Raw genomic sequence first — 19,800 nt, forward strand, 5'->3', positions numbered from 1 at the left:
GTGCATCGCGTCGGCTGTAGGACTGCAGCTGCCAGGTCAGCAGGGAAACACACGTGCAGCCGGCCACTGTGCCATCCGCCATGCAGCTGCTGTCTGCCGCCCTGGCTGTGACCGCTTGTCCTTTGGCATTGGGTAGTGCTGTCACCATGGGTCCAGCACGTGGGCCTCTTCGTCTCTGGGGGTTCAGAGTGTAAGCCCCTGTGCACAGACCCCATGGTAGAACTTGTGCCCCCCATAGCTTTGTATTTCCTTTGCATTATAGGGGGGAGTAGCCCCAGGAAATGACCACGTTCAGCCCGATAGGTCCCACGAGGCATTAATAAGTGGCTGTTCCTAAATGTGTTTTGTTCTTCGTTTCTCAGGGTCTGGATTTATAATGTGCAGCAGTAAAGAAACGCACGACAGCGACGCCGATCTGGACGTCGATGGGGACGACACTCTGGAATACGGCAAAGCGCAGTATCCTTTCACAGAGCTGGTGGGCAGATGACGGCCAGTGGGGTCCTCCTGTGCTATCACCAGGATCGTGGTTGTCTCTAATGATTCGGTCCGGGGCCCGAGTCCTGGCAGGCGCCTGTCGTCTGCACCCCTCACCTCCTGATGTGCTAGGGGTTATGTGAAACGTGCACCATGATGCAATCATTTCTGCTCTCCATCTTCTGTTTTCCTTGATAACTGATTTTCTAGGTACACTGAAGCCGACGTCATCCCATGTACCGGAGAGGAACCCGGAGAAGCCAAGGAACGAGAGGCGCTGCGGGGAGCAGTATTAAAGTGAGTGCCGTCTGACCGAGTAATCCCCCGTGCTAGTACATAAGGGTATTAATAGAGACTTTGTATGTTTCCTTAATGACAGCGGAGGAACACCCAGCACCAGAGTAACAGCAGAGTTCTCCAAATGGAGCAATGATGGTGAGTCTAGGACCCCGACATGACGAGCAATGTCACTCGTTAGGGTCTCTCTCCACGGGGGACTGCAGTGGTAAACTTGTAGTATCGGCGATTCCCCGTCCTGTGCTCTTCTGTATGGGTATCGGGATAATTCGGGGTTTACTTCTGTTACAGAAATGCCATCAACGAGTAACGGAGAGAGCAGTAAACAGGATGCGATGCAGAAGACGTGTAAGAACAGCGACATTGAGAAGTGAGTGGTAGCCCCGGCATTTCGCAGGGACTGTAGCTGCTGCGTTCTCATTTCTTGGGGGTGTCCGCCCTCCATATTCAGGAGCACAACGCTCCCCTGCCTTCCGACACCCTGTTTGCTGGGGGATTAGTGTTCTCCTGATCATTGACTGTTCAGACCAGCGACATGGTCGCCGCTAACCCAAACTGCTTTCTGATGCTGTCAGCCAAGGCTTTTTCTCCTCTGCAGCATCAGGGGAGCGCAGCGGCTGGGCAGATCCAGCTTCAGAGCAGCGCTTACATGATCCATAAAAAAGAGCTTGCACTCCTGGGCTAGGACTCGGCCACTGCTGCTCGAATAATTGTTATTGCAAGCATGCTCCAATTTTATCCATTTTACAAGATAAGACGACTCTACCATCTGCTTCCTTTCTGGATGAACATTCAGATGCTCTCCCGTCCAAAGGCAAGACTTGTAAGGAGCCGCACCCAGGCCACATTAACCCCTTTCTGCCGTATGACGCACTATCCCATCGAGGTGACCTGGGAATTAATTCCCAGGTACGGGATAGTACGTCATGTGCGATCAGCCGCGCTCACGGGGGGAGCGCGGCCGATCGCCGCCGGGTGTTAGCTGATTATTACAGCTGACATCCGACACTATGTGCCAGGAGCAGTCATGGACCACTCCCGGCACATTAACCCCTGGAACACTGCAATCAAACATGATCGCAGCGTTCCGGCGGCATAGGGAAGCATCGCGCAAGGAGGGGGCTCCCAGCGTGCTTCCCTGAGACCCTCGGAGCAACGCGATGTGATCGCATTGTTCCGAGCGTCTCCTTCGTCCTACTCCCATGTGGCGCCGGCAAGCCTCCTGCACTGCCTGTCAGATCGCTGACATAGTGCACTGCAAAGTGTGAGATCAGCAATCTGACACTATACAACCATGTCCCACCCTGGAACAAAGTAAAAAAGTAAAAAAAAATATATACCGTATATATATATTTTTATGCGTGAAAAAAATTAATTCCTAAATAAAATAAAGAAAAAATATATATATATATTGTTCCAATAAATACATTTCTTTATCTAAATAAAAAGCAAACCATAAAAGTACACATATTTAGTATCGCCGCGTCCATAACGACCCGACCTATAAAACTCCCGCTAGTTAACCCCTTCAGTGAACACTGTAAAAAAAAAACGAGGCAATAAACAATGCTTTATTATACCACCGAACAAAAAGTGGAATAACACGCAATCAAAAAGACGGATATAAATAACCATGGTACCTCTGAAAACGTCATCTTGTCCCACAAAAAACGAGCCGCCATACAGCGTCATCAAAAAAGTTATAGTCCTCAGAATAAAGCCATGCAAAAATAATTATTTTTTTTATCTAAAATAGTTTTATCGTATAAAAGCACCAAAACATAAAAAAAGATATAAATGAGGTATCGCTGTAATCGTACTGACCCGAAGAATAAAACTGCTTTATCCATTTTACCAAACGTGGAACGGTATAAACATGTCGTTGGGGGCTAAAAAATCATTTTTGTGGGGAAAAAAAAAAGATTTTTTATTTTCACGGCTGTGCGTTATAAACTGTAGTGAAACACTTGGGGGTTCAAAGTGCTCACCACCCATCTAGATAAGTTCCTTAGGGGGTCTAATTTCCAAAATGGGGTCACTTGTGGGGGTTTCAATGCTTAGGCACATCAGGGGCTCTGCAAACGCAACATGGCGTCCCATCTCAATTCCTGTCAATATTGCATTGAAAAGTCAAATGGCGCTCCTTCCCTTCCGAGCTCTACCATGCGCCCAAACAGTGGTTTACCCCCACATACGGGGTATCGGCGTACTCGGGACAAATTGTACAACAACTTTTGGGATCCAATTTTTCCTCCTGTTACCCTTGGTAAAATAAAACAAAACAAAAAATTGTGAAAGAGTTAAATGTTCATTTTTTTATTATTATTTTTTTTTTTAAACATTACAAAAATTCCTGTGAAACACCTGAAGGGTTAATAAACTTCTTGAATATGGTTTTGAGCACCTTGAGGGGTGCAGGTTTTAGAATGGTGTCACACTTGGGTATTTTCTATCATATAGATCCCTCAAAGTGATTTCATATGTAATGTGGTCCCTAAAAAAATGGTGTAAAAATGAGAAATCGCTGGTCAACTTTTAACCCTTGTAACTCCCTAACAAACCCGAAAAAATGTTGGTTCCAAAATTGTGCTGATGTAAAGTAGACCTGTGGGAAATGTTACTTATTAAGTATTTTGTGTGACATATCTCTGTGATTTAAGGGCATAAAAATTCAAAGTTGGAAAATTGCGAAATTTTTAAAATTTTCGCCAAATTTCCGTTTTTTTTTTTCACAAATAAACGCAGGTAATATCAAAGAAATTTTACCACTATCATGAAGTACAATATGTCACGAGAAAACAATGTCAGAATCACCGGGATCCGTGCAAGCTCCAGAATTATAACCTCGTAAAGGGACAGTGGTCATTAACGTGCAAACCACCCTTGGGGGTAAATGGGATGTCTCTGGGGATAGGGGACAAGCTCACAACTCCTTTACGTTACTGCAGTGTGCACTGTAAGGGATGGATGTTACTGGGAACCAGTGAGCACTGGTGTGATGGGAATAGTGCGCAGCATAGCATCCAGAAATGACCCTCGTCTGCGGCCCCTCTCATTGCCCTGGTGGTCCTAATCTTACAGATTATGGTGGTGGTGACAGTAGCGGGTGCTGAGCATCCAGAGGAAATCGCTGCTCCTTCCCGTTTACCACTTGATATACAGCGAGGGCCGCTGTCCCCCCATTTATCACCTGTCCCGGCAGCAGGCTCCAGTCATCCGTCCTCCGTCCCGCGAGAGACTCTTATTACTATCCTTAGAAGACTGGATTTTCCTGTAATAAATAGTCCCATCCTCGGTGCTCCTGCCGGTCGGACATATTGCCCCAGGTGTATCTGTGCCAGTGTGTCGGGGAAATGAATTGATCACAGAGCTGCAGCCTGATGTGTATTCAGAAGGAAAGTGCGTGCGGGGGGAGCGTGCACCATCTGCTCGCTAACTGCTCCGGCGCTGAGCCGTGATATATGGCGACCCGGCCCCGCAGCCGAAATTGATTCATCTCCAGTTTCTGTTTCTTAATCTGGAGCTAAATTGGTTTCATTTTTCTTGTTTGGCGCTGAGGGCGGCTGAGGCCTGGAGCTCTTTAGGCCGGGCCCTGAGAAGCTTCATTTTTCATAACTTGGACTTTTCTATTTTTTCTTTAAAAAAAAAACAAAAAAACAGTTATTGATCGCTTTGTGTTTTGCCTCCCGATTAACATTTACCAAAACAAATCTGTTGGATAAGCCGAGCCTCATCACCGGTGTCACGGCGCCTTCGCTCTCCGTGAGCGATCATCTCATTGTGAAAATCTTCCAGTCATTCTGCATCTTGGACCTACAAGGAGCCGTCTTGTGCTCGGCATTAATTGTCCTTCATCTGTCAGGAAAGTTCTCCATCAGAGAAGGAATAATGCATCACATCAGGTTTTGTACATTATTTAAGAACAGACAGAGTAATTGTCACATTGATCACTGGCGCAGTTTTAGATTCATACAAGAAGAGTTTGCAACAGTTTCTTAATCATCAGAGAAAGCATTACATTGAATGAGATTACACAGGATCCACCATTCACAATAGGTGATGTCACAGCTCACCTCCTCCTCCTGTACAATGACTGATAACACCTCTATATACAGTAGATTACACAGGATCCACCATTCACAATAGGAGATGTCACAGCTCACCTCCTCCTCCTGTAGAATGACTGATAACACCTCTATTTACAGTAGATAACACAGGATCCACCATTCACAATAGGTGATGTCACAGCTCACCTCCTCCTCTTGTACAATGACTGATAACATCTCTATATACAGTAGATTACACAGGATCCACCATTCACAATAGGTGATGTCACAGCTCACCTCCTCCTCCTGTACAATGACTGATAACACCTCTATATACAGTAGATTACACAGGATCCACCATTCACAATAGGTGATGTCACAGCTCACCTCCTCCTCCTGTACAATGACTGATAACACCTCTATATACAGTAGATTACACAGGATCCACCATTCACAATAGGTGATGTCACAGCTCACCTCCTCCTCCTGTACAATGACTGATAACACCTCTATATACAGTAGATAACACAGGATCCACCATTCACAATAGGTGATGTCACAGCTCACCTCCTCCTCCTCCTGTACAATGACTCATAACACCTCTAAGTTCAACCTGATGCAAACTATAGATTTTCTTTCTGGTGACACACTCCCTTTAGTTTCTCAGCTACCTCTATTTTACTAGGGCTTTGTTTCCCTCACTTTAAGGCATTGGCATGCTGGGAGTTGTAGTTTTGTACAGCTGATGAGCCATAGGTTGGAGAGCGCAGCTCTGAGGTTATAGGGCCGGCAACTTAATCCAAAACGTCAATGTTCAATTTTTCCTGTGTTATTTTTGCCGCCAGGCTAGATTGCAGCCCGGGAAGCGCTGCGGGTGACGAGCCCACCAGGTCACCTCCCATTTGTTTTCCTCAATTTTGTGTTGTCATAAATTCATTCCAGCCGGTCGCGGTCGATCACTTTATCTCCGTCAGGGCAGCGAACGTCTCTTCCCGGCATGATATATGACACGAAATGTCTCTGCCAGCCTCCCCATGAATCACTCCAGCTGTTTGGTGTCAGCGTGAAAGCAAACAGGACGCGGAGCGGGCGAGCTGCGCTATAGGAAGAGACATGACGCGCCAATGTTTATTTAATAATTCTGTAATATTTCCAGCGCTGGTGCGGAGGAGCTCCAGAAGTGGCCGAGGAGGGAGCGGAGGACGGTGGGTGGAACAGGAGAGTCTAATCTGCTGGGGAGGGTCATCCATCACCACGACAAGATCATTAATCAGGTGGAAGGAGAGAGGGATGCTCCGGGAGAGGGGCCTGCGCCGCCGATGGCAGACCCTGTGACAATGCCCCATGTCCTGGTGTTATTCTCAGTTACTGCTGCAGCTTCTCTGTAACTTTCCTCTTGGTCCGAGGATTCGCTCTGTAACTTGATGGAACGGGTATCGGAAGGAGGGTTGTCGCGCCCTAAAGAGGTCTGCGGCACAGAGGGGGGGGCGTCCGCGGCACAGAGGGGGGGACGTCCGCGGCACAGAGGGGGGGACGTCCGTGGCACGGGGGGCGTCCGTGGCACAGAGTGGGGGCGTCTGCGGCACAGAGGGGGGCGTCCGCGGCACAGAGTGGGGGCGTCTGCGGCACAGAGTGGGGGCGTCTGCGGCACAGAGTGGGGGCCGTCCGTGGCACGGGGTGTCCGCGGTACAGAGTGGGGGCGTCTGTGGCACAGAGGGGGCATGCGCGGCACAGTGGGGGCAGCAGCATAACCACTAGTATAAAACCTATCACCCTGAGCGACATCCCCTCCGGTCCAGTTGACTCCGCTGGTTGGCGATTACTTGTGATTTGTTGTTTTCTGGGCCGGTGATTGGCTGCAGATCATGTGAGCGTGGAAGATGTCAGCGCAGGCCCATGGGAACCAGTGTAGCACGGACCCGGGGGGATTATAGCTGTTGCCCACTCTTACGAATGTCCCCGACAAGCTGAATAAAAGTGAAGGCCGGGGCCACTCTCAGCGCTGTGTCCCCGACAATCTTGTGACACTGCCATTAGTGGCCGCTGATTGGCTGCAGCCTGCACGGTTCCATCAGGATAGACATCTGCTTTGTAGGCTGCAGCCGATCAGCGGCCACTAATGGCAATGTCACGTCGTGGACAGCGATGATGGAGGAATGTATGCCTTTATTAATCATCAGGCTGGGGACATAAAGGGGTTGTCCACGAGCAGATGGTCTGTAGAGGCCGTTTGTGGAGCAGCTTTGCTCCTGGGTGGGCCTTGACCCTCGTGGTCCGGATGGGTAACCGCTCAGACGGCTGTCGCTGCAGTCACACGCCCGTGCTCTGGGGTTCATTAATTCACGACACGCTGAGCATTTGTGGTGATTTGGCAGCCGGGATTCTCGGGGCCTCGAGCCAAACTGAGCTGCGACTGACGGTCACAGGTGAGGACACAAGTCCCAGCCCCAGACGTCGCCCCATTGTAGAGGATCAGTGAACATCGTGCCCGCCCATGTACCCGCCACACCAAGCATACGGCAGCTGCCATCTCTACAGGTCGTGATCCGGTAATTGCGGCTCGTCCAGCTGCTGTGAGCGAGCGGTGCCAGCCAGAACATGGAGCCTCTGGTGGCGTCACAGTGTGTCAGGAATATAAATCCTGTGTGGTCAGTAGCTGCAGACTAGAGCACCTCTCCTCGTTGGCCTCTGCTGCTGCTCCTGCTTTACACTGCAGCTTTGCTCGTTGGCAGCCTTGTCACTGGTGCTGCAGTAAATGATGTGCTCGTTACCCTGCAGGTCACGTGGGCGTCTGTCTTCTGCCCCGTAACCCGGGCCGCCGTCAGGCGTGGGGCTTCATGGACGGGTTCTGGATTTTCCAGGTGATCGGGCTCGTTCTCTGAGGAGCAGCTTTATGCTGTTTCCAGCCACGGCTGCCAGCCCTGTCATCGCCTCTCGTGGCACCAGTATTGCTTTGGGTTAGGAGGAAGCTGTGCCCTGCGGTGCTGATAGTCACGACCTCTGCCAAACCTGCCACCTCGGCCCTATTCACTCGCCGCCCCTGAGATCATTACCGGGGGAGGCTGGCGATGACGAGCACTCGTCTGGGGAGAGATGTCAGGTCACGTCCCGTCATCCACCAGCTCTCCAACGACATAATTCACTTGATCACACAGCTGGTGCTTTGTTACAGTGTGTCATTGTCAGCTACTTTGTGCTGATACATTGTAACAAACCCATGGGCCGTGTGAACGGGTCTACGTGCAGATGCAGTTTCTATGCCTGGACTTATTTGGACATTTTCTGTGCGTATGTGATGAAGCAGAACAGGAAGATGGAGGCAAATTGTGTGAAAACTGCCCTGTACAAATGTGTAATATGAGCATATTGTGCTTGCTCGGAGGTTGCCACGGTAACATTAGTAAACTGACTGATTGTAGGTCACATGACAGGAAGTGGCATTAGCTTGTTGTTGTTACCATGGTAGTCCCAGATCAAGCATGAAGCCTCCAGTGTGGTGTCAGCGCGGGGATGTAGAGGGCACAGTTGTGTATTTGTCCGGTTCTGTATCTTTGTGCTGGAGGTGCCCTGCGATGCCACAGGAGTCTGCTCTGCCCCCGAGAGCGTTCTCCAGCGCCGGGATGTAGAGGGCACGGTCGTGTATTCGTCTGGTTCTGTATCTTTGTGCTTTGGGTTGGAGGTGCCCTGCGATGCCACAGGAGTCTGCTCTGCCCCCGAGAGCGTTCTCCAGCGCGGGGATGTAGAGGGCACAGTTGTGTATTTGTCCGGTTCTGTATCTTTGTGCTGGAGGTGCCCTGCGATACCACAGGAGTCTGCTCCCCCGCCGAGAGAGGGTTCTCCAGTGCGGGGATGTAGAGGGCACGGTCGTGTATTCGTCTGGTTCTGTATCTTTGTGCTTTGGGTTGGAGGTGCCCTGCGATACCACAGGAGTCTGCTCCCCCGCCAAGAGAGGGTTCTCCAGTGCGGGGATGTAGAGGGCACGGTCGTGTATTCGTCTGGTTCTGTATCTTTGTGCTTTGGGTTGGAGGTCCCCTGCGATACCACGAGAGTCTGCTCCCCCGCCAAGAGAGGGTTCTCCAGTGCGGGGATGTAGAGGGCACGGTCGTGTATTCGTCTGGTTCTGTATCTTTGTGCTTTGGGTTGGAGGTGCCTGCGATACCACAGGAGTCTGCTCTGCCCCCGAGAGCGTTCTCCAGCGCGGGGATGTAGAGGGCACAGTTGTGTATTTGTCCGGTTCTGTATCTTTGTGCTGGAGGTGCCCTGCGATACCACAGGAGTCTGCTCCCCCGCCGAGAGAGGGTTCTCCAGTGCGGGGATGTAGAGGGCACGGTCGTGTATTCGTCTGGTTCTGTATCTTTGTGCTTTGGGTTGGAGGTGCCTGCGATGCCACAGGAGTCTGCTCTGCCCCCGAGAGCGTTCTCCAGCGCGGGGATGTAGAGGGCACGGTCGTGTATTTGTCCGGTTCTGTATCTTTGTGCTGGAGGTGCCCTGCGATGCCACAGGAGTCTGCTCTGCCCCCGAGAGCGTTCTCCAGCGCGGGGATGTAGAGGGCACAGTTGTGTATTTGTCCGGTTCTGTATCTTTGTGCTGGAGGTGCCCTGCGATACCACAGGAGTCTGCTCCCCCGCCGAGAGAGGGTTCTCCAGTGCGGGGATGTAGAGGGCACGGTCGTGTATTCATCTGGTTCTGTATCTTTGTGCTTTGGGTTGGAGGTGCCTGCGATGCCACAGGAGTCTGCTCTGCCCCCGAGAGCGTTCTCCAGCGCCGGGATGTAGAGGGCACGGTCGTGTATTCGTCTGGTTCTGTATCTTTGTGCTTTGTGCTGGAGGTGCCCTGCGATGCCACAGGAGTCTGCTCTGCCCCCGAGAGCGTTCTCCAGCGCGGGGATGTAGAGGGCACAGTTGTGTATTTGTCCGGTTCTGTATCTTTGTGCTGGAGGTGCCCTGCGATACCACAGGAGTCTGCTCCCCCGCCGAGAGAGGGTTCTCCAGTGCGGGGATGTAGAGGGCACGGTCGTGTATTCGTCTGGTTCTGTATCTTTGTGCTTTGGGTTGGAGGTGCCTGCGATGCCACTGGAGTCTGCTCTGCCCCCGAGAGCGTTCTCCAGCGCCGGGATGTAGAGGGCACGGTCGTGTATTCGTCTGGTTCTGTATCTTTGTGCTTTGGGTTGGAGGTGCCCTGCGATACCACGAGAGTCTGCTCCCCCGCCGAGAGAGCGTTCTCCAGTGCGGGGATGTAGAGGGCACGGTCGTGTATTCGTCTGGTTCTGTATCTTTGTGCTTTGGGTTGGAGGTGCCCTGCGATACCACGAGAGTCTGCTCCCCCGCCGAGAGAGCGTTCTCCAGTGCGGGGATGTAGAGGGCACGGTCGTGTATTCGTCTGGTTCTGTATCTTTGGGTTGGAGGTGCCTGCGATACCACGAGAGTCTGCTCCCCCGCCGAGAGAGCGTTCTCCAGTGCGGGGATGTAGAGGGCACGGTTGTGTATTTGTCCGGTTCTGTATCTTTGGGTTGGAGGTGCCTGCGATACCACATGAGTCTGCTCTGCCCCCGAGAGCGTTCTCCAGCGCCGGGATGTAGAGGGCACGGTCGTGTATTCGTCTGGTTCTGTATCTTTGTGCTTTGGGTTGGAGGTGCCTGCGATGCCACAGGAGTCTGCTCTGCCCCCGAGAGCGTTCTCCAGCGCCGGGATGTAGAGGGCACGGTCGTGTATTCGTCTGGTTCTGTATCTTTATGCTTTGGGCTGGAGGTGCCTGCGATACCACGAGAGTCTGCTCCCCCGCCGAGAGAGCGTTCTCCAGCGCCGGGATGATCCGCATCCTCTCCAGTCCTTGTGTGATCTCGCCACTCACACAAACCAGAGTCAATTAAGATTCTGCTCCTGCAAATTCAGAGATAATTTAATTAACAGAGCGCCTTGGAGCGCTCCTTGGGGACTGCGCAGAGATTGCTCAATTTAATTTTGAGCAACAAAGCTGTGGCTATAAGTAAACTTCTGATAAACGAGCGGCGGAGGAGCCGGAGCGCCAGGGTCAGGCGGGAGGCTGCCGGCACCGAGGACGGAGGCCGTGGGATCCTGTGATCTGACGCCGTGATGAAGGTGGAATTATGTCTCCTGCCGCGTACCGGGTTTTATTAAAATACATGAAATATTTAGTGCGACTCTGAAGAATAAACGTCTGCACAAGCGCCGTCCCCATCGGTTTATTTCCTAAAAGGTGGCGTCTTGTTCCTGGGGTTTGTGTTTCTTGTTTTTTTGTTTTAAAAAAGCAGCAATAAAAATGTTACATTGTAATTACTCTGTTCAGTGATGTCATCACGGGGGGGCGGGGCTGACAACCTCTCACACATCATATTACAGGTTGTCAGCGGTAATAGCTGGGGTATAAGGGGTGTGGTCTCATGGGATGTCACCAGGGGGCGGGGCTGACAACCTCTCACACACCATATATGGGAGGTTGTCAGCGGTAATAGCTGGGGTATAAGGGGTGTGGTGTCATTATGTGATGTCATCACCAGGGGGCGGGGCTGACAACCTCTCACACACCATATATGGGAGGTTGTCAGCGGTAATAGCTGGGTTATAAGGGGTGTGGTGTCATTATGTGATGTCATCACCAGGGGTGCGGGGCTGACAACCTCTCACACACCATATATGGCAGGTTGTCAGCGGTAATAGCTGGGGTATAAGGGGTGTGGTGTCATGTGATGTCACCAGGGGGCGGGGCTGACAACCTCTCACACACCATATATGGGAGGTTGTCAGCGGTAATAGCTGGGGTATAAGGGGTGTGGTGTCATTATGTGATGTCATCACCAGGGGGCGGGGCTGACAACCTCTCACACACCATATATGGGAGGTTGTCAGCGGTAATAGCTGGGTTATAAGGGGTGTGGTGTCATTATGTGATGTCATCACCAGGGGTGCGGGGCTGACAACCTCTCACACACCATATATGGCAGGTTGTCAGCGGTAATAGCTGGGGTATAAGGGGTGTGGTGTCATGTGATGTCACCAGGGGGCGGGGCTGACAACCTCTCACACACACCGTATATGGCAGGTTGTCAGCGGTAATAGCTGGGGTATAAGGGGTGTGGTGTCATTATGTGATGTCACCAGGGGGCGGGGCCGACAACCTTTCACACACCATATATGGCAGGTTGTCAGCGGTAATAGCTGGGGTATAAGGGGTGTGGTCTCATTATGTGATGTCACCAGGGGGCGGGGCTGACAACCTCTCACACACCATATATGGCAGGCTGTCAGCGGTAATAGCTGGGGTATAAGGGGTGTGGTGTCATTATGTGATGTCACCAGGGGGCGGGGCCGACAACCTCTCACACACCATATATGGCAGGTTGTCAGCGGTAATAGCTGGGGTATAAGGGGTGTGGTCTCATTATGTGATGTCACCAGGGGGCGGGGCTGACAACCTCTCACCATATATGGCAGGCTGTCAGCGGTAATAGCTGGCGCTGTATACAGCGGTCACAGAGCGGAGGAGGGGCTGTAGTACACCGGGATCTGTGTATTTTTGGTTGTCAGGTTGAGGTTTCGGGTTAACCATTGCAGTGATGGGAGAACATTTTGCACCACCCCCCCCCATCCGGTGCGTTCTTCCTGTCCCCGGGTTAGTGGCCTCCCGCCACGTTCTGCCTGTGATGGTCCCAGCAGGCTCCAGTGTGGCCGGCGCAGGCTTTTTGCCTAGTTTGCAGGCAGCGGGGGGTGCGCGGCCGTGTACAGCCTCGCCTTGTGTCGGGGTCTCGGCGCTCTTTTGATTAGCAGCAGATGAAGGCCCCGGATCTGAGGAATCCTGGCTCCCAGCTCTTGTTAATAAATGGATATTTAACAATGTCTGCGAGCGTATGAAGTGATAATAACTAAATCAATACCGCGCCATTGATTTGTGCCGGCTCCCTGCAGCGTGACGCAGCGAGCAGCGCGTTAATTTTCCAACTAACTAGCGGCTTGATCCGCAGTCCGGCTATTGATTGCCTTTTGTATTAGATGTTCTCCTCCAGCAAGAAAATCATTGTGCCCGGATCCTGCAGTAATCCCATTACATGGCGTCTGTGCCGCTCCCGCAGGTTGGGTGAATGTTGGCGCCGTTGTCGCTGCAGAGCGCAGCAGCCATGACTGTCCCGGTGCAGACGCCCGGCTTCTACCTCTGCTAGATGGGAGGAATGTGAATGAATGAATGAATGCAGCGCTTACAATCTGCTTTGTCTTTTTCTCTTTCAGGATCACAGAACAATCGGCAGTGACGACGTTTGAAGCGTTAAAGGCGCGAATCCGGGAACTGGAAAGACAACTCTCCCGAGGGGACCGCTACAAATGCCTCATCTGTATGGTGAGTCCGGCTGTGGGGGTCACCGGCGACTTCTGGGGTCCGGTGGAAGCTCCAGCAGCCGATTTCTCACTGAATAAGGGTGCGGCCAGATGACGCGGCCGTGTGTTCATGTTTTTAACTGGCTGATTATAATTGCTGCACCGTCTCATGGGTGATGTCGCTAGTTTACTATATCAAAGTCAAGTGGCTTTGAGAAGTATTTCCCATAGTGCGGCTGTGTCTTACAGTAATGGGGTTCAATGCTCGCTCCTGCTGTTCCATCGGCTCTTAGGTTAGTGGTCTGCTAATGGTTTGTACCCCTCCTTAGGGGGGTTCCAACATCTATGTTTTGTGTGAAAAGTGCGGCCCCGAGCTGTGCGGCCCCGAGCTGTGCGGCCCCGAGCTGTGCGGCCCCGAGCTGTGCGGCCCCGAGCTGTGCGGCCCCGAGCTCTGCCTACGAGGCTGATGAGTTCTGGTCAAGACCCTCTCGGCCGGTCCATATTCAGATATCTCAGCTTCTTGCTGCCTCCTAAAGGCTGATGTGCGGCAGCGGTGGCCATTTGTGCACTTACTCTCCTCTCTCCTCGTAGGACTCGTACACGATGCCCCTGACGTCCATTCAGTGCTGGCACGTGCACTGCGAGGAATGCTGGCTGCGCACTCTGGTAAGGCGGGGGGCCACTTTAGAGTAAAGAGCGGACGGGGGTCTTTACTTGTAGTCAGAGAACATCTCTGACCTCGTTTATAAGAGCAGCGACTGCTGGGGTCGATTATGCTCCCGCTGCCGGTCTCCTCTGCACCACATTCCTCATCCACCATTACTCTGGTGGTTTCATAGTTTGCCCGGCTCAGGTGCTGCTGGTGTCACTGAGGCTTCAAGGACTTTTCCATCATATAGAAGGTAAACTGTACAAGGGGTCCTGGACTAGCAATCTGCTCCCTTGACGCTCTCATCCCCACTTTCGACTCTCTCCTCCTCCCCTCTGTCGGTGCTCTCCTCCCCTCTGTCGGCGCTCTCCTCCTCCCCTCTGTCGGCGCTCTCCTCCTCCCCTCTGTCGGCGCTCTCCTCCTCCCCTCTGTCGGCGCTCTCCTCCTCCCCTCTGTCGGCGCTCTCCTCCTCCCCTCTGTCGGCGCTCTCCTCCTCCCCTCTGTCGGCGCTCTCCTCCTCCCCTCTGTCGGCGCTCTCCTCCTCCCCTCTGTCGGCGCTCTCCTCCTCCCCTCTGTCGGCGCTCTCCTCCTCCCCTCTGTCGGCGCTCTCCTCCTCCCCTCTGTCGGCGCTCTCCTCCTCCCCTCTGTCGGCGCTCTCCTCCTCCCCTCTGTCGGCGCTCTCCTCCTCCCCTCTGTCGGCGCTCTCCTCCTCCCCTCTGTCGGCGCTCTCCTCCTCCCCTCTGTCGGCGCTCTCCTCCTCCCCTCTGTCGGCGCTCTCCTCCTCCCCTCTGTCGGCGCTCTCCTCCTCCCCTCTGTCGGCGCTCTCCTCCTCCCCTCTGTCTGTGCTCTCCCCTCCCCTCTGTCTGTGCTCTCCCCTCCCCTCTGTCGGTGCTCTCCTCCTCCCTACTTTGCACGCTCTCCTCCTCCCCTCTGTCTGTGCTCTCCCCTCCCCTCTGTCGGTGCTCTCCTCCTCCCTTCTTTGCACGCTCTTCCCTCCCTACTTTGCACGCTCTCCTCCTCCCCTCTGTCGGCGCTCTCCTCCTCCCCTCTGTCGGCGCTCTCCTCCTCCCCTCTGTCGGCGCTCTCCTCCTCCCCTCTGTCGGCGCTCTCCTCCTCCCCTCTGTCGGCGCTCTCCTCCTCCCCTCTGTCGGCGCTCTCCTCCTCCCCTCTGTCGGCGCTCTCCTCCTCCCCTCTGTCGGCGCTCTCCTCCTCCCCTCTGTCGGCGCTCTCCTCCTCCCCTCTGTCGGCGCTCTCCTCCTCCCCTCTGTCGGCGCTCTCCTCCTCCCCTCTGTCGGCGCTCTCCTCCTCCCCTCTGTCGGCGCTCTCCTCCTCCCCTCTGTCGGCGCTCTCCTCCTCCCCTCTGTCGGCGCTCTCCTCCTCCCCTCTGTCGGCGCTCTCCTCCTCCCCTCTGTCGGCGCTCTCCTCCTCCCCTCTGTCGGCGCTCTCCTCCTCCCCTCTGTCTGTGCTCTCCCCTCCCCTCTGTCGGTGCTCTCCTCCTCCCTACTTTGCACGCTCTCCTCCTCCCCTCTGTCTGTGCTCTCCCCTCCCCTCTGTCGGTGCTCTCCTCCTCCCTTCTTTGCACGCTCTTCCCTCCCTACTTTGCACGCTCTCCTCCTCCCCTCTGTCGGCGCTCTCCTCCTCCCCTCTGTCGGCGATCTCCTCCTCCCCTCTGTCGGCGCTCTCCTCCTCCCTTCTGTCGGCGCTCTCCTCCTCCCCTCTGTCGGCGCTCTCCTCCTTCCCTCTGTCTGTGCTCTCCCCTCTGTCGGTGCTCTCCTCCTCCCTTCTTTGCATGCTCTTCCCTCCCTACTTTGCACGCTCTCCTCCTTCCCTCTGTCGGTGCTCTCCTCCTCCCTTCTTTGCACGCTCTTCCCTCCCTACTTTGCACGCTCTCCTCCTCCCCTCTGTCGGCGCTCTCCTCCTCCCCTCTGTCGGCGCTCTCCTCCTCCCCTCTGTCGGCGCTCTCCTCCTCCCCTCTGTCGGCGCTCTCCTCCTCCCCTCTGTCGGCGCTCTCCTCCTCCCCTCTGTCGGCGCTCTCCTCCTCCCCTCTGTCGGTGCTCTCCTCCTCCCTACTTTGCACGCTCTCCTCCTCCCCTCTGTCTGTGCTCTCCCCTCCCCTCTGTCGGTGCTCTCCTCCTCCCTTCTTTGCACGCTCTTCCCTCCCTACTTTGCACGCTCTCCTCCTCCCCTCTGTCGGCGCTCTCCTCCTCCCCTCTGTCGGCGCTCTCCTCCTCCCCTCTGTCGGCGCTCTCCTCCTTCCCTCTGTCTGTGCTCTCCCCTCTGTCGGTGCTCTCCTCCTCCCTTCTTTGCATGCTCTTCCCTCCCTACTTTGCACGCTCTCCTCCTTCCCTCTGTCGGTGCTCTCCTCCTCCCTTCTTTGCACGCTCTTCCCTCCCTACTTTGCACGCTCTCCTCCTCCCCTCTGTCGGCTCTCTCCTCCCCTCTGTCGGCTCTCTCCTCCCCTCTGTCGGCGCTCTCCTCCTCCCCTCTGTCGGCGCTCTCCTCCTCCCCTCTGTCGGCGCTCTCCTCCTCCCCTCTGTCGGCGCTCTCCTCCTCCCCTCTGTCGGCGCTCTCCTCCTCCCCTCTGTCGGCGCTCTCCTCCTCCCCTCTGTCGGCGCTCTCCTCCTCCCCTCTGTCGGCGCTCTCCTCCTCCCCTCTGTCGGCGCTCTCCTCCTCCCCTCTGTCGGCGCTCTCCTCCTCCCCTCTGTCGGCGCTCTCCTCCTCCCCTCTGTCGGCGCTCTCCTCCTCCCCTCTGTCGGCGCTCTCCTCCTCCCCTCTGTCGGCGCTCTCCTCCTTTCCTCTGTCTGCTCTCCCCTCTGTCGGCGCTCTCACCCTCCCTTCTTTGCACGCTCTCCTCCTCCCCTCTGTCGGCGCTCTCCTCCTCCCCTCTGTCGGCGCTCTCCTCCTCCCCTCTGTCGGCGCTCTCCTCCTCCCCTCTGTCGGCGCTCTCCTCCTCCCCTCTGTCGGCGCTCTCCTCCTCCCCTCTGTCGGCGTTCTCCTCCTCCCCTCTGTCGGCGTTCTCCTCCTCCCCTCTGTCGGCGCTCTCCTCCTCCCCTCTGTCGGCGCTCTCCTCCTCCCCTCTGTCGGCGCTCTCCTCCTTCCCTCTGTCTGCTCTCCCCTCCCCTCTGTCGGCGCTCTCACCCTCCCTTCTTTGCACGCTCTCCTCCTCCCCTCTGTCGGCGCTCTCCTCCTCCCCTCTGTCGGCGCTCTCCTCCTCCCCTCTGTCGGCGCTCTCCTCCTCCCCTCTGTCGGCGCTCTCCTCCTCCCCTCTGTCGGCGCTCTCCTCCTCCCCTCTGTCGGCGCTCTCCTCCTCCCCTCTGTCGGCGTTCTCCTCCTCCCCTCTGTCGGCGTTCTCCTCCCCTCTGTCGGCGCTCTCCTCCTCCCCTCTGTCGGCGCTCTCCTCCTCCCCTCTGTCGGCGCTCTCCTCCTCCCCTCTGTCGGCGCTCTCCTCCTCCCCTCTGTCGGCGCTCTCCTCCTTCCCTCTGTCTGTGCTCTCCCCTCTGTCGGTGCTCTCCTCCTCCCTTCTTTGCATGCTCTTCCCTCCCTACTTTGCATGCTCTTCCCTCCCTACTTTGCACGCTCTCCTCCTTCCCTCTGTCGGTGCTCTCCTCCTCCCTTCTTTGCACGCTCTTCCCTTCCCACTTTGCACGCTCTCCTCCTCCCCTCTGTCGGCGCTCTCCTCCTCCCATCTGTCGGCACTCTCCTCCTCCCCTCTGTCGGCGCTCTCCTCCTCCCCTCTGTCGGCGCTCTCCTCCTCCCCTCTGTCGGCGCTCTCCTCCTCCCCTCTGTCGGCGCTCTCCTCCTCCCCTCTGTCGGCGCTCTCCTCCTCCCCTCTGTCGGCGCTCTCCTCCTCCCCCCCTCTGTCGGCGCTCTCCTCCTCCCCTCTGTAGGCGCTGTCCTCCTCCCCCTCTGTAGGCGCTCTCCTCTCCTCCCCTCTGTCGGCGCTCTCCTCCTCCCCTCTGTCGGCGCTCTCCTCCCCTCTGTCGGCGCTCTCCTCCTCCCCTCTGTCGGCGCTCTCCTCCTCCCCTCTGTCGGCGCTCTCCTCCTCCCCTCTGTCGGCGCTCTCCTCTCCTCCCCTCTGTCGGCGCTCTCCTCTCCTCCCCTCTGTCGGCGCTCTCCTCTCCTCCCCTCTGTCGGCGCTCTCCTCCCCTCTGTCGGCGCTCTCCTCCTCCCCCTCTGTCGGCGCTCTCCTCTCCTCCCCTCTGTCGGCGCTCTCCTCCTCCCCCTCTGTCGGCGCTCTCCTCTCCTCCCCTCTGTCGGCGCTCTCCTCTCCTCCCCTCTGTCGGCGCTCTCCTCTCCTCCCCTCTGTCGGCGCTCTCCTCTCCTCCCCTCTGTCGGCGCTCTCCTCTCCTCCCCTCTGTCGGCGCTCTCCTCTCCTCCCCTCTGTCGGCGCTCTCCCCTCCCTTCTTTGCACGCTCTCCCCTCCCCGGCCTGTGTGCTCTTTTCTGCCCCCAGTGGTGTGATTGCAGTATGCAGTTACACAGCAGCGGTCTCTGTCCTGCTTCCTGGTCTTCAGAGCGTTTGCTGTCCATGAGTTCCCTGCTGTTTGCAGGATCGTTCCCCCTGCAGCCGGTCAGGCAGTGTGCGGTGCTGGCACGGCCAGGGTGGTGGGCACAGTGCAGATTGTCAGCAGCGTTTCTGTAGCCAGCCGCAGTCTGATATGTGGCAGCCCTGAATATGAGCTCCCGGCCGGGGGAAGGACGGCTCAGCGAGGCCCGTGGTGCTGGGAAGCGATTAATAAGCGTGCTCTCGTGTTCCACCCGGCGCCCCCCACCTCTCAGACCCTCAATTTATGAAACCAGTCGTCCCTGCCTGAAATAGCCGCCTCCTAATGTAGCCATTAAAACGTAGCCTGAAGACGCCGTAAAAAGCCTGGAACGCCTCGCTGCTTTGTGTCTTGATCAAAGTCGATGTGTGTAATCTCGTTAAGTCTGCCCTTTCCCCTCCCAGCGACTCCCCCAATCTCTCCGGCCCCCTTCCCACCAGGTCACCCACATATTTGCGCTGGTTTAAGGGCTGCAGCTGTATCCTCGCGTGTGGCGGATCAGCGGCGTCCTGCGTCCCGCCCCCGGTTCACACATGAAAGTGAAAAGCTTGTATAATAAAACCCTAGGAAAATACGGTAATTAATGGCGAGCAGCAGGACGGTCCCGCCTGACGATTGCGCTCACATCCGCGGGATTTCCTGCGCCCCCGCGCCTTTTCCATCTCGCAATAAACAATTTAAGATTTAATAGGCTTGAAGGGGCGGCGCGGAATCGCGTGCAGAAGGAAAGCGGATGAAAGGAGCCAAGGTCTCGGCCCGCAAATAAAAACAGTCTAGAGGGGCAGGTGCGAGAGGTTAGAGAGCGGCACGAGAGCGCTTGGGGTAGAGATCAGGACAAAGCCGGGGGAGAGAGGACCCCCAAACACAGGCTGAAGCCGAGCCTCTCGGAGGATGGTGGTCACAGTCCTTACTGGGGTATTGTGGGCACAAGCAGCTAAGTGTCCACGTGGGGGTCCGACCACTGACCATCAGAATGGGGCACATGGCGCTCTGGCACAGTACCTCGTTCTGGTGATCGCTGGGGTCTTCACATGCACATGCGTGCTGGGCGGGGTCCCTGCGCTGTCGGTGGAGCAGCTCTGCTGTCTCATCTCCCTGAAGATCATAACGATCCGGTAACGCCGACTGATGTCAGGAGACCCCCATACATACACATGAATGGGGGTCTTCACATACACATGCGTGCTGGGCGGGGGTCCCTGCGCTGTCGGTGGAGCAGCTCTGCTGTCTCCTCATCTCCCAGAACATAACGATCCGGTAACGCCGACTGATGTCAGGAGACCCCCATACATACAAGTGAATGGGGGTCTTCACATACACATGCGTGCTGGGCGGGGGTCCCTGCGCTATCGGTGGAGCAGCTCTGCTGTCTCCATCTCCCAGAACATAACGATCCGGTAACACTGACTGATGTCAGGAGACCCCCATACATACAAGTGAATGGGGGTCTTCACATACACA

The 19,800-nt window shown here is 55.6% G+C and overlaps 1 protein-coding gene across 5 annotated transcripts in view; it reads left to right on the top strand.

The window, feature by feature from the left end:
* Positions 1 to 19,800, top strand: part of RNF220 (ring finger protein 220) — a 335,721-nt gene that overhangs the window by 308,426 nt on the left and 7,495 nt on the right. For all 5 annotated transcript variants that reach the window (XM_077277404.1, XM_077277403.1, XM_077277405.1 and 2 more), the window contains 6 exons: positions 363 to 459; positions 688 to 774; positions 857 to 912; positions 1,066 to 1,144; positions 13,061 to 13,169; positions 13,739 to 13,813. In XM_077277404.1, the coding sequence (XP_077133519.1) occupies positions 363 to 459; positions 688 to 774; positions 857 to 912; positions 1,066 to 1,144; positions 13,061 to 13,169; positions 13,739 to 13,813 (503 nt within the window). The remainder of the gene's footprint in view (positions 1 to 362; positions 460 to 687; positions 775 to 856; positions 913 to 1,065; positions 1,145 to 13,060; positions 13,170 to 13,738; positions 13,814 to 19,800) is intronic.

Source organism: Ranitomeya variabilis, chromosome 8 (assembly GCF_051348905.1).
Source record: "Ranitomeya variabilis isolate aRanVar5 chromosome 8, aRanVar5.hap1, whole genome shotgun sequence".
Taxonomy (NCBI): domain Eukaryota; kingdom Metazoa; phylum Chordata; class Amphibia; order Anura; family Dendrobatidae; genus Ranitomeya; species Ranitomeya variabilis.